The sequence below is a fragment of the Macaca nemestrina genome, chromosome 2 (genome assembly GCF_043159975.1).
Source record: "Macaca nemestrina isolate mMacNem1 chromosome 2, mMacNem.hap1, whole genome shotgun sequence".
NCBI lineage: Eukaryota > Metazoa > Chordata > Mammalia > Primates > Cercopithecidae > Macaca > Macaca nemestrina.
This window is the reverse complement of record NC_092126.1, coordinates 100983296-100995592: the sequence shown is the minus strand read 5'-3', so window position 1 is coordinate 100995592 and position 12297 is coordinate 100983296. Positions and strand designations below refer to the sequence as shown.

At 46.5% G+C, this 12297-nt stretch overlaps 1 protein-coding gene across 2 annotated transcripts in view; it reads right to left on the bottom strand.

Annotated features, from left to right (window-relative positions):
• LOC105480186 (integrin subunit alpha 9) overlaps positions 1-12297 on the bottom strand; it is a 387973-nt gene that overhangs the window by 14582 nt on the left and 361094 nt on the right. For both annotated transcript variants that reach the window (XM_071091443.1, XM_071091444.1), the window contains one exon: positions 8095-8214. In XM_071091443.1, the coding sequence (XP_070947544.1) occupies positions 8095-8214 (120 nt within the window). The remainder of the gene's footprint in view (positions 1-8094; positions 8215-12297) is intronic.

Below are 12297 nucleotides of genomic sequence, written 5' to 3'. Positions count from 1 at the left end.
AGGTCTGTCATTGAAGTTCTAGAAATACGTAGGTCTTTAAAATAATCCTACATTTCAATTGCCCTTTTAACCTCTTATAAAGTCATCACTTAGTTAGCCTTTTAAGGAAAGAAACAATTTTTCCCTAAAGAAATCCCCTCCACCAAGCCCCTTATCACATTACAACATTGCCTGAACAGACTGCACACTCTGACATAAATGCTGCACCAAGATTTTCTATTTGCCTCCTCTTCCCCAAAGGGGTTCCATTGTGATTTTATCTATGCCACTATGGGACAGAGACGAGGTTTCATCTACTTTAAATAGAACAAAACTTCTAGTTAGGCAAATTTTCATTTGTCATAGTGACTTTTAAGGAAAAGACACGGTGGCTCACACCTGGAATCCAAGCACTCTCAGAGGCTGAGGCAGGCGGATTGCTTGAGGCCTGGAGTTCGAGACCAGCATGGCCAACATGGCGAAACCCCATCTCTACAAAAAATACAAAACTTAGCCAGACGTGGTGGCAGGCACCTGTAGTCCCAGCTATGCAGGAGACTGAGGTAGGAGAATCTCTTGAACCCAAGAGGTGGAGGTTGCAGTGAGTCGAGATCACGCTACTGCACTCCAGCCTGAGTGACAGAGTGAAACCCTGCCTTGTTAAAAAAAAAAAAAAAAGATAAAGATTTTGCCCATATTTCGAACACTATGTACACGACAGATAAAAGATAGCCACCAAGCCTTTGCCACTCCTCCCATTGAGAAGCAGTGTCTATTTCCCCTCCCGTGAACCTGAGCTGGCATATGACTGCTTTCACCAACAAAGTAAATGATGCTATGCCAGCTGTGGGCTAGCATTTAAGAGAACTGGCAGCTGTCACTGTGCTCTCTTGCAGCCTAAGCCACCACATAAAAAGTCAGACTATCTGCTGGAAGAACCACATGGAGAGGCCCTGAGTCCACATGGAGAGGGAGAAGGACTTGACCGAATTCAGCCTTCCAGCTGTCCCTACCAAGGTGCCAGGCATGAGAGTGATGCTGTCTTGGACTCTGAAGACCAGCTCAGCCAGCAGGTAAATGCCACTAAGTGACCTCACTCAATGTCATATGGGGCGGAAGAATCACCCAGCCAAACCCTTCCTGGATCCCTGACCCAGAAATGTGTCAGATGTAATGGTTGTTTAAAGCCACTCAATTTGGGGGCAGTTTGTTATGCAGCATAGCTCGCTGGTATGATACAACAGCCTGCAATTCAGGCAGCAGCAGCACTAACAACCATGACATCCTGCAGGAGCGAACTCCTTTGGGGTGCCTGCCTAATTGTTTTCTTTTCTGAGAGTCTCTTCCCAGGTATCCCCTAAACCACCATCCTGCATCTTTCTCCCCGCCTGACTCCATGGGAGACATGTGACCCACACTGGGCCGGGTGGATTATCTCCCTGCCAACTCCCTTCCTCCCTTCCAAAGTTGATGGGAGTGGACATTTGACTCGAGCTGGGTAGATCCTCTCCCCCAGACATGTGGGACCAGGAATCAGAGGTGGCTGATCATTTTGCATCTGTGGATAGCAGTCCTTGAGATGTAAGTCTGGAGGGGCTGGAGGCAACCATCTTCCTACAGTGTGTAGGGAAACATACAGAAAGCTGGTCTGCGGTAGGAGGAGAACGATGTGGATGTGTAGCCAAGTAGAGAGAAGGGGCTCCCTTCTGTTGTCCTTCCTTCTGCTGGGCGGGGGCGACAGGGAGTGAGGCAAGCCCAGCCTTGTCTCCTAGCCTCCTCTAAGCAGCACTCACTCAGAAAGCCCAACACCAAGCTCCTCCTCTTCCCAAACTAATCTGAATCTTGCCTTCCCTACCCTGATTAAGAGCATCCATCCTTTGTCTGAACTTATCTCAAGGAGATACAGCTATTCTTTTTTTCTCCCTGACCTCTCAAGTCCAACTGGTCAGCAAACCCTGCCTGTCCTACCTTGGCCCATGGCAATGGCCCTGCTCTCGTCCCCGCACGGTCCCCAGATCTCTCTTTCCTTTTAGAGACAGGATCTTGCTCTACCACCTGGTGCAGTGGTATGATCATAGCTCACTCTAACCTCAAATTCTTAGGTTCAAGCAATCCTCCGGCCTTGGCCTCCCAGAGCTCTGGGATTACAGGCATGAGCCACTGCACCCAGCCCCAGATCTCTCTCTCCACACGATCTGGTCATGCTACCACTCTGCTCACAGACCTCCCATGCTCTCTCTTTGCCCTGGTTAGCGGTGGCCTTCACAACTGTGGCAGACGGTCTTGCTGCAGGTCAGTGACTGCCCTCCAGTGACAAGCTTTACAAGCTGCTCCCCACAAACCCTGTTTATTTTCCCACCTCTTCCTTCCCTCTGGATGGAACCTTCATCTACCCTTCTCTGCCTGGAAAACTCAACCCACACTCAAGGTCAGACTCGAATGACACCTCATTTATGAACTGTCCTCTGGCTTCTGTGTGCTAAGCACAGTGCTAAACATTTTCCCTGCATAACCTCTACATACCAAACTGGAGGTGATGGTCTCCTTTTTACAGAAGAAGAAACTGAGGGTCACAGAAGGTAAGCAACCCCCTTAAGGCCTCATGTCAGGCAAGTGTGAGAGTCAGGATTGCTGCCCACAGCTGTCAGCCTGAAAGCCGCTCTCATCTACCACACTGTTCTCTGTGACCTTTTTTTAATTTAATTTTATTATTTTTTAAATTTTTTTTCGAGACGGAGTCTCGCTCTGTCGCCCAGGCTGGAGTGCAGTGACGCGATCTCGGCTCACTGCAAGCTCCGCCTCCCGGGTTCCCGCCATTCTCCTGCCTCAGCCTCCCGAGTAACTGGGACTACAGGCCCCCGCCACCTCGCCTGGCTAGTTTTTTGTATTTTTTAGTAGACACGGGGTTTCACCGTGTTAGCCAGGATGGTCTCGATCTCCTGACCTCGTGATTCGCCCGCCTCGGCCTCCCAAAGTGCTGGGATTACAGGTGTGAGCCACCGCGCCTGGCCTCTCTGTGACCTTTTAATCCTCTCTCCTCCTTGGGGGCAAGGGAGGGGGACTCATGGTGCCATCTTCTCAGTTTCCAGAGCAGTCACTGTGCAGCAGTCACCTGCAGGTCTATGCTAGGTGGTGAGGTGGTCAAGGGCAGGGAAGGGCACAGTTATTGCCACATCCCAGTGCCTAGTCCATGCAAAGCAAGGACTGGGGCAAAGCAAATGTTCGAGAAACGTGAGCTGAAATGAGATACTGCTCTGGGTTGACTAGCAAAGCCGTTTTGACCCAGGTGACCTCATTCAACAGCCTCCTCAAAGCTTTCTTGCCACCCGGTAGTTACAGCAAGCCCTGGTCTGGGCACACGGTGTGTCCCTGGTGGCCGTGACTGCCCTCTCCCTCCCAGTCTGTGGCAGAGGGCAGAGTGTGCCTTCTCAGGTCCTGGCTCTGTGGATCCCACACAGCTGGGTGACCTCAGGGTTCTGCCCACCCATGACAGCATCTCCTGCAACCATGCTTTCTTTAAACAAACACAGCAAAAGCAAGGCAAAGCAGGTGGCGGGCTGGAGGAGGCAGGGGTTGTGCAGAGAAGACGGGCACCCCTGAGGGGCAGAGCCAGGTGGGGTGGCCAGAAGGAGGGCATGCAGGCCACAAGGGGAAGTGGGGCTCGGCCACAACACTCCCTGCTCTGTGCCCTGTCTGGTTCCACACACCCAGCCATACAGGACACAGCTCCTCTCATTTTAAGAGCCCATATAAAGGCAGAAGGAAGTCTCACACACACACACACACACACACGCACACCCACACCCACACACACTCACGCACCAAAGCCCTCAATCAGCAAGAAACCTTGTCTTTTCAGATCCCAAACACTGAGCAGGCTTTGTTCTCCACCCACAGACCAGAGGCTGTCTCAGCAGGAAGGAGCTGAAGTTGGAGAAAAGGGAGAATTAAGAATCTATCTGGCAATGTGGATTAAATAAACAACAAATTGGCAGATTGTTTTTAAAAGGCAACATCCACTATTGGCAAACAGACATTTCTGATACATTGCTTGTGGGAGGGTGAATCAGCATGACCTTTCTAGAGGGCAATTTGCAATAGTAATAAAAGGCTTAGGCCGGGCGCAGTGGCTCACACCTGTAATCTCAGCACTTTGGGAGGCTGAGGCGGGAGGATCACCTGAGGTCATGAGTTCAAGACCAGCCTGGCCAACATGGCAAAACCCCATCTCTGCTGAAAATACAAAAAAAAAAAAAAAAAAAAAAAAGCTGGGCGTGGTGACAGGCACCTGTAATCCCAGCTATTCAGGAGGCTGAGGCAGGAGACTCGCTTGAACCTGGGGGGCGGAGGTTGCAGTGAGCTGAGATCATTCCACTGCACTCCAGCGTGGGCAACAAGAGCAAAACTCCATCTCAAAATAAATAAATAAATAAAATTTTAAAAAGGCTTAAAATACGCATTCCTTTTGATGGTGATTCTATTTCTAGGCTTTCATCCTAATGACATAATGAAAGATTTGTGCAAATATTTGGCTCCAAGGATATTTAATGTGGTGCTGTTAAAAGAAGTGTGAAACCAGGAGCAACCTAAATTCCAGTATCAGGGGACTGGATGAGTAGACTGCAGACACTCTACAGCTTTAAGATGTGCTGGAAACGTGCTTTGAACAATATGGAAAGATGTTCACAGTACTGTCTTCAGGGAAAAATAGGAACATGTTCTTCCCAGATTAATAAATCAAATCCAGGCCAAGTGTGTTGGTTCACGCCTGTAATCCCAGCTTTGGGAGGCTGAGGTGGGAGGATAGCTGGAGGCCAGGAGTTCAGGACCAGTATGAGAAACATAGTGAGACCCTATGTTTACAAAAAATAAAAAAGGGAGCCAGGCTTGGTGCATGCCTGTAGTCCCAGCTACTTGGGAGGCTGAGCAGGAAAATGGCTTGAGCCCAGGAGTTAGAGGCTGTAGTGAGCTATGACTGTGCCACTGCCTTCCAGCCTGGGTGACAGAACAAGACCCCACACTTTAAAAAAATGGAACCCATTGCTTTTAAATTTAGAAGTACTTCACCTGAAAATATGTTGAGTATGTTACTGTGAAATTTAACTAACACACTATTCAAAAATAAGTTGATGCTATGAGAATGCCTGGCCTATATCTATATATGCAGAGAAAAAGGTCAAAATGAGACAACGCTATGCTCATCATGGTTATTTCTGGGATGTGAACTTCTGGTGTTTTACAGCATTTTTTGGTAATTGATATGTTATCATGTTTGGTCAATAAATACATTTTTTTTGTAATCCCAAATAAATTAGTTGTTTTCTTTTCTTTTCTTTTCCAAGTGACTTATTTATTTATTTATTTATTTTTAATTATTATACTTTAAGTTCTAGGGTACATGTGCGTAACGTGCAGGTTTGTTACATATGTATACTTGTGCCATGTTGGTGTGCTGCACCCATCAACTCGTCAGCACCCATCAACTCGTCATTTACATCAGGTATAACTCCCAGTGCAATCCCTCCCCCCCTCCCCCCTCCCCATGATAGGTCCCAGTGTGTGATGTTCCCCTTCCCGAGTCCAAGTGATCTCATTGTTCAGTTCCCACCTATGAGTGAGAACATGTGGTGTTTGGTTTTCTGTTCTTGTGATAGTTTGCTAAGAATGATGGTTTCCAGCTGCATCCATGTCCCTACAAAGGACACAAACTCATCCTTTTTTATGGCTGCATAGTATTCCATGGTGTATATGTGCCACATTTTCTTAATCCAGTCTGTCACTGATGGACATTTGGGTTGATTCCAAGTCTTTGCTATTGTGAATAGTGCCGCAATAAACATACGTGTGCATGTGTCTTTATAGCAGCATGATTTATAATCCTTTGGATATATACCCAGTAATGGGATGGCTGGGTCATATGGTACATCTAGTTCTAGATCTTTGAGGAATCGCCATACTGTTTTCCATAATGGTTGAACTAGTTTACAATCCCGCCAGAAAACCCCACTGTCTCAGCCCAAAATCTCCTTAAGCTGATAAGCAACTTCAGCAAAGTCTCAGGATACAAAATTAATGTGCAAAAATCACAAGCATTCTTATACACCAGTAACAGACAAACAGAGAGCCAAATCATGAATGAACTTCCATTCACAATCACTTCAAAGAGAATAAAATATCTAGGAATCCAACTTACAAGGGATGTAAAGGACCTCTTCAAGGAGAACTACAAACCACTGCTCAGTGAAATAAAAGAGGACACAAACAAATGGAAGAACATACCATGCTCATGGATAGGAAGAATCAATATCATGAAAATGGCCATACTGCCCAAGGTTATTTATAGATTCAATGCCATCCCCATCAAGCTACCAATGAGTTTCTTCACAGAATTGGAAAAAACTGCTTTAAAGTTCATATGGAACCAAAAAAAGAGCCCACATCTCCAAGACAATCCTAAGTCAAAAGAACAAAGCTGGAGGCATCACGCTACCTGACTTCAAACTATACTACAAGGCTACAGTAACCAAAACAGCATGGTACTGGTACCAAAACAGAGATATAGACCAATGGAACAGAACCGAGTCCTCAGAAATAATACCACACATCTACAGCCATCTGATCTTTGACAAACCTGAGAGAAACAAGAAATGGGGAAAGGATTCCCTATTTAATAAATGATGCTGGGAAAATTGGCTAGCCATAAGTAGAAAGCTGAAACTGGATCCTTTCCTTACTCCTTATATGAAAATTAATTCAAGATGGATTAGAGACTTAAATGTTAGACCTAATACCATAAAAATCCTAGAAGAAAACCTAGGTAGTACCATTCAGGACATAGGCATGGGCAAAGACTTCATGTCTAAAACACCAAAAGCAACGGCAGCAAAAGCCAAAATTGACAACTGGGATCTAATTAAACTAAAGAGCTTCTGCACAGCAAAAGAAACTACCATCAGAGTGAACAGGCAACCTACGGAATGGGAGACAATTTTTGCAATCTACTCATCTGACAAAGGGCTAATATCCAGAACCTACAAAGAACTCAAACAAATTTACAAGAAAAAAACAAACCACCCCATCAAAAAGTGGGCAAAGGGTATGAACAGACACTTCTCAAAAGAAGACATGCATACAGCCAACAGACACATGAAAAAATGCTCATCATCACTGGCCATCAGAGAAATGCAAATCAAAACCACAATGAGATACCATCTCACACCAGTTAGAATGGCGATCATTAAAAAGTCAGGAAACAACAGGTGCTGGAGAGGATGTGGAGAAACAGAACACTTTTACACTGTTTTATTTTAAAATATCCATCTATAATCCTCTAAGAGGCTGTTTTCACTTACATCTGAGACTTGGAATTCTAGAGAAGTATGGACTTTGGTGTCAGGAAGTTGCAGCTATGGTCCCTGGTGCTGTTTTGGAGCTGAGGACACAGTGGAAACAAGGAAGAGATAGACCTTCATCAGCTAAAGCCTGTGATACCATTACTGATGAATAGAGAGGCTCTGAAGGAAAAGGACTCCGGGTCTCTGAAAGCAGAGTGTGAGGCAAACAAATCATCCTAGACATGAGGATGAGGACACCCCTTTCTCCTTGAGAGAGTGATGCTTGAGGCAGGACAGGTCTGCACCCTGGGCCACCTCCAGATGAACCACCATGAGGTTGGGAGAAGTTCTGATGAAGCTACTCTGGATTGTAACCCATCTCAGTTACTCAAGTTTTCTGGTCAGAAATCTTCCTCTTATTCCTTAGAGGAAAAGAAGGAAGAATTGCCTTCTGATCTTTCTTCAAGCAAATGGTAAATCTCCCTCTCCTGCCAGTTGCTCCCCAGGCTTCTGTTTTGGAGTTAGGTTCTCACCATCCTATGTTAGGACTCTAAGGGAAGGTAAGAGAAGATAGTACTGAGACTTTTGCCCTCCCTCTGAAGTGCTCCAAATCCTTAGTTGTGGATGGCCTCAAGGGGAGCCAAGATTCTACTCCCTGCCTGAAGCGTCAATGTCCTTCGCTGTACCAGTGCCATGAAGGAAGCTCTAACAGGATACTCCTTCCTCCCTGGAAAGGCAGGAGAGCTGGGCATCCATGGGTGGGGACAATCGCCAGACTCACCTTCCAGAGCAACACAGCCAGCAGCAGGAAGATGAGGATTCCCACCAACAAACTGATGGCGATGATCCAGCCCACGACGTAGCCACGGGGCTCCAGATTGTGCAGGGCCTCGAAGACCACCTAGGAGGCAACGCAACAGTGAAAACATTTCCTTTTTTTTTTTTTGAGGCAGAGTCTTGCTCTGTCACCCAGGCTGGAGTGCAATGATGCAATCTCGGCTCACTGCAACCTCTGCCTCCCGGGTTCAAGCGATTCTCCTGCCTCAGCCTCCCAAGTAGCTGGGATTACAGGTGCCTCGCTAATGTTTTGTATTTTTAGTAGAGACAGGGTTTCACCATGTTGGCTAGGCTGGTCTCGAACTCTTGACCTCAGGTGAGCCACCCACCTCAGCCTCCCAAAGTTTTGGGATTACAGGCGTGAGCCACTGCACCGGCTGAAAACATTTCCTAAACAGAAGTGCACAGAGCATGATGGAGCCCAGCCTGGGCTTGACATTTGGAGAGAACTACAGAGAAGTATCCAGACCACTGTTACTAATAAATAAATACATAAGCTCTGCTGAACGTTTTTCTGGTTGCAAACTGATGGATTTTTCACTGGCATCTGAAAAGGCACTTGAAATCCAAGCCCTAGGTCTTGAAAGGGTTGTAATGACAACCACCCTGATTTAAATATCATGAAGTGAACAAAAGTGTACTGAAAAACTTAGAGGACACACTATGTTCTTGATTCAGAACAGATAACAACAATGTACCTTTTGTTTCAGCTTTGACACGCGAGTGCTCTGCATGTAAGGCAGCTCTTCTTTCCAAGTGTTCAGCTCAATGTGTCACTTAGAGGAATTACTTGATTAATGCTAGTTTCCCCAGTAGACTGTGGACCCCACAAGGGGTAGGACACAGTCTGTCTTGGGTCTCATGGTAGGGCCTAGCACATTGAAGAAACTTATTCAAGAGGCTGTACCGTGGTTTCCCATGGGAGCCATAGCAATCGGAGCCCATGTCCCAATGAGCCAAGTTTTCCCAACTTTTCCTGAAACTCAGTGGTGTGCTGGAGCTGGCTCATATTAGCTCATGAGAGGCAACTGTGCATCTCTTCCTAACTCTGTACCTAGTGACATTGCAATGGCAGTTTGAAATGGGCTATGGTGGGAGTATTTGGCAAACAAATCAGGGCACCCCTACCCTCCTGCCAGAGAACTGATTGTTAAACATGTATTAGTGCTCACCTCTGATTGTCCCCTTTGGCTCTGCTTTAGCCCCACTGGTCACAGTGGAGTTTAGTTTTGCAGAATGACTGGGCACAATACTGACGTGATAATGCCTAACAATGCTTATTTAACCATTTTAGGGCCTGGCTCCCATCCCTCTCTAAATTTATTGAATATCGTCTGTGTCAGTTCTGTGCTTTTTTTGCAATCTCTTATCTAAGTCATACAACAGCCCTATGAGATCTTCAACACCCATTTTATAGAGGGGGACATGGAGGTCCAAAAAGGATATTTGCTCTAGACTGTGTAGTTCAAATGCACAGTCACGATTTGAACCCAGGTCTTAGCCAACCCCAAACCCCCAAATCTGAGCTTGTCATCACCACACCAGAGTGCCTGATTGACAGTGGCCTTCTTTATAGGCTACCTGTCAACTGAATGAATTACTTACTGGCTCTTCCCTGGTGGTAAGGAAAGAAAATGAGACCACCTCTACCTCACTGCCTCCATTCCCACAGCTGGGGTAGGAGAGAGTGTGCGTGCGCCAGGGGGATGGGGCAAATGGACACACAGGCTGCCACAGTTTTTGAGTCTGTTTTCTCATCTGCAAGACAGGAGCAGAACAGTGCCTTGCCAGAGATTGAAAAGGGGTAATGCACACAGAGTCCCCAGCATAGCATCTGTCACAGAGCCTGCCCTTGACAAATGGAGTGTTCCTGTTAGCATCATTGTCATTGCTTGTAGGGAGTTTTTTGAGGTTGTACATGGCTGGCTACTTTTTAGTTTTTATTTTATTTTTTGAGACAGAGTTTCTCTCTGTCACCCAGGTTGGAGTGCAGTGGCGCAATCTCAGCTCACTGCAACCTCTGCATCCTGGGTTCAAGCGATTCTTGTGCCTCAGCCTCCCAAAGTGCTGGCATGAGCCACCACTCCCAGCGCTTTTTACTTTTTAAAAATTACTTACTGAAGTCGAATATACATAGAGAAAAGTATAGGTATCCTAAGTGTACAGCTCGCTGAATTTTCACATACCAAATGCTAAATGCATGTGTGTAACCAGCACCCAGATCAAGAAACAGAAGGTGATCACCTCCCTAGAAGCTACCTTCCCCCTTCCTTCCAGTCCCCACCCCCACCAAGGATGTCTAACAGCTTGGATTAGCATCACCTGCTTTTTTGGGACCTTGCTATAAATGGAATGACACTGTACGAACTACAGTACTTGGTTTCTTTTCTTTTCTCTCTTTTTTTTTTTTTTTTTTTGAGACGGAGTCTTGCTCCATTGCTCAGGCTGGAGTGCTGTGGCACAATCTTGACTTACTGCAACCTCTGCCTCCTGGGTTCAAGCAATTCTCCTGTCTCAGACTCCCAAATAGCTGGGATTACAGGTGCCTGCCACCACACTTGGCTGATTTTTGTATTTTTCATAGAGACAGGGTTTCACCATGTTGGCCTGGCTGGTCTCGAACTCCTGGCCTCAGGTGATCCACCTGCTTCAGCCTCCCAAAGTGCTGGGATTACAGGCATGTATCTGATTTCTTTCTCTCACTGTTATGTTTGGGAAATTGCTCCAGGCTGTGGCATGTCCACTCTCACTGCTGTATAGTATTCCTCTGTGTGGACATGCCACTATTTATTCATGCTATTATTGATGAGCACATGGAGGTTGTTTCCATCTTGGGGCTTTTAAAAAGAGCAATTTTCAGACAGTAGGCAATTCTCAGGAAAGAATATTTATGGGTAGGAAGTGTGGGACAGAGTGAGCTCTGACGTCTGTCATCCTAAATCCACTATTTTCTATGTAGTTCAAATGAGCAGCTCTTATCTTTAAAGGCAGACAGATTCATGTCTTTGGGTTCCTGCCCCTAAAAAGCTGTGGATCAAATCACCTCCTGCATTCAGAATCTCTCATGGTGTCTTGTACAGATGAACTGTGAGGAACTGTTAGGAAAGATGCAGAGGGAAGAGTGCTGGCTTTAATCTGGTCCTGGTGCAACCGTAGGCAACCAACTTTCTCTTTCTCCCTGAAATGGGGGTCTGATAGGGAAATGTGGCAGTTCTGTGAAAGTGCCTGGGTGTGAGAAAAGTTTGCTAAACCTTATTGTTGACTATGAATCAGACTGAAACACTGAGCTCAGTGGGGTTAGCTGTAAAGCCCAGCACCCTGTGCTAACCCAGATGACTTCTTAGGGACACTGACATCTGCATAGCAGCAAAGCCACGTTGGAGGTCTGGCTTTGTGGACACAGAGGTTAAAGTAGCAGCTACAGTTTAGTCTGGCAAGTTCCACAAGAATGCCCTGTCACTTCCCCGGAATGTGGGCTTCATCTCTTATTATTTTTAGGGATGCTGTCCATCCCCTCGGATGCATGCTCCATGCTTTGGCAGAGCCTGTTCTCTCACATCACAACTCTCAAACTCATCTGTGAGTGATGAGTTGAGTGTCCTGCAGCTCTAGGAAGTCATATCTTAGATTAAAAAACAAAACTCCAAGGAAGGAACAGCAGCATGGACGACATGGAGAGGCAAGAAGCACTGATGATCAGGTCCCGTCGTCACCACCAATGAGCCGGCTGATCCTGGTTAAGCCCCTACACCTTTCTAAACAACTTTTCTCTCCATCCTCTTGTTTCCATCCCAGGTACTTCCTGGCTCACATCTCGTCTTCTCTCACCAGCACTATTACAGGAGGCTTGGAAAGGCCTCCTTGCTGTTAGAGTTGTTTTTCTAAGGCACAGGTCTCATCACATCACTTTCTGGTTTACAGTGTCCATGATTTTCCTTCAGGCTGAGCATCTAATTCAGGACACCAGGGCCTTCATACTCTGGTCTCCTTTCTGCCTTTCCAGCTGCTCCCAGGACACATATTTACATTCTAGCCAGGTAGAGATCTCTCCTCTGTGAGACTGGTGGTCCCCAGCCTCTCTGCAGGCTCCTCTTGCCTCCTGGAATGCCCTTCCATCCTTGCCCATCTGACAAGCTCATTATTGCTC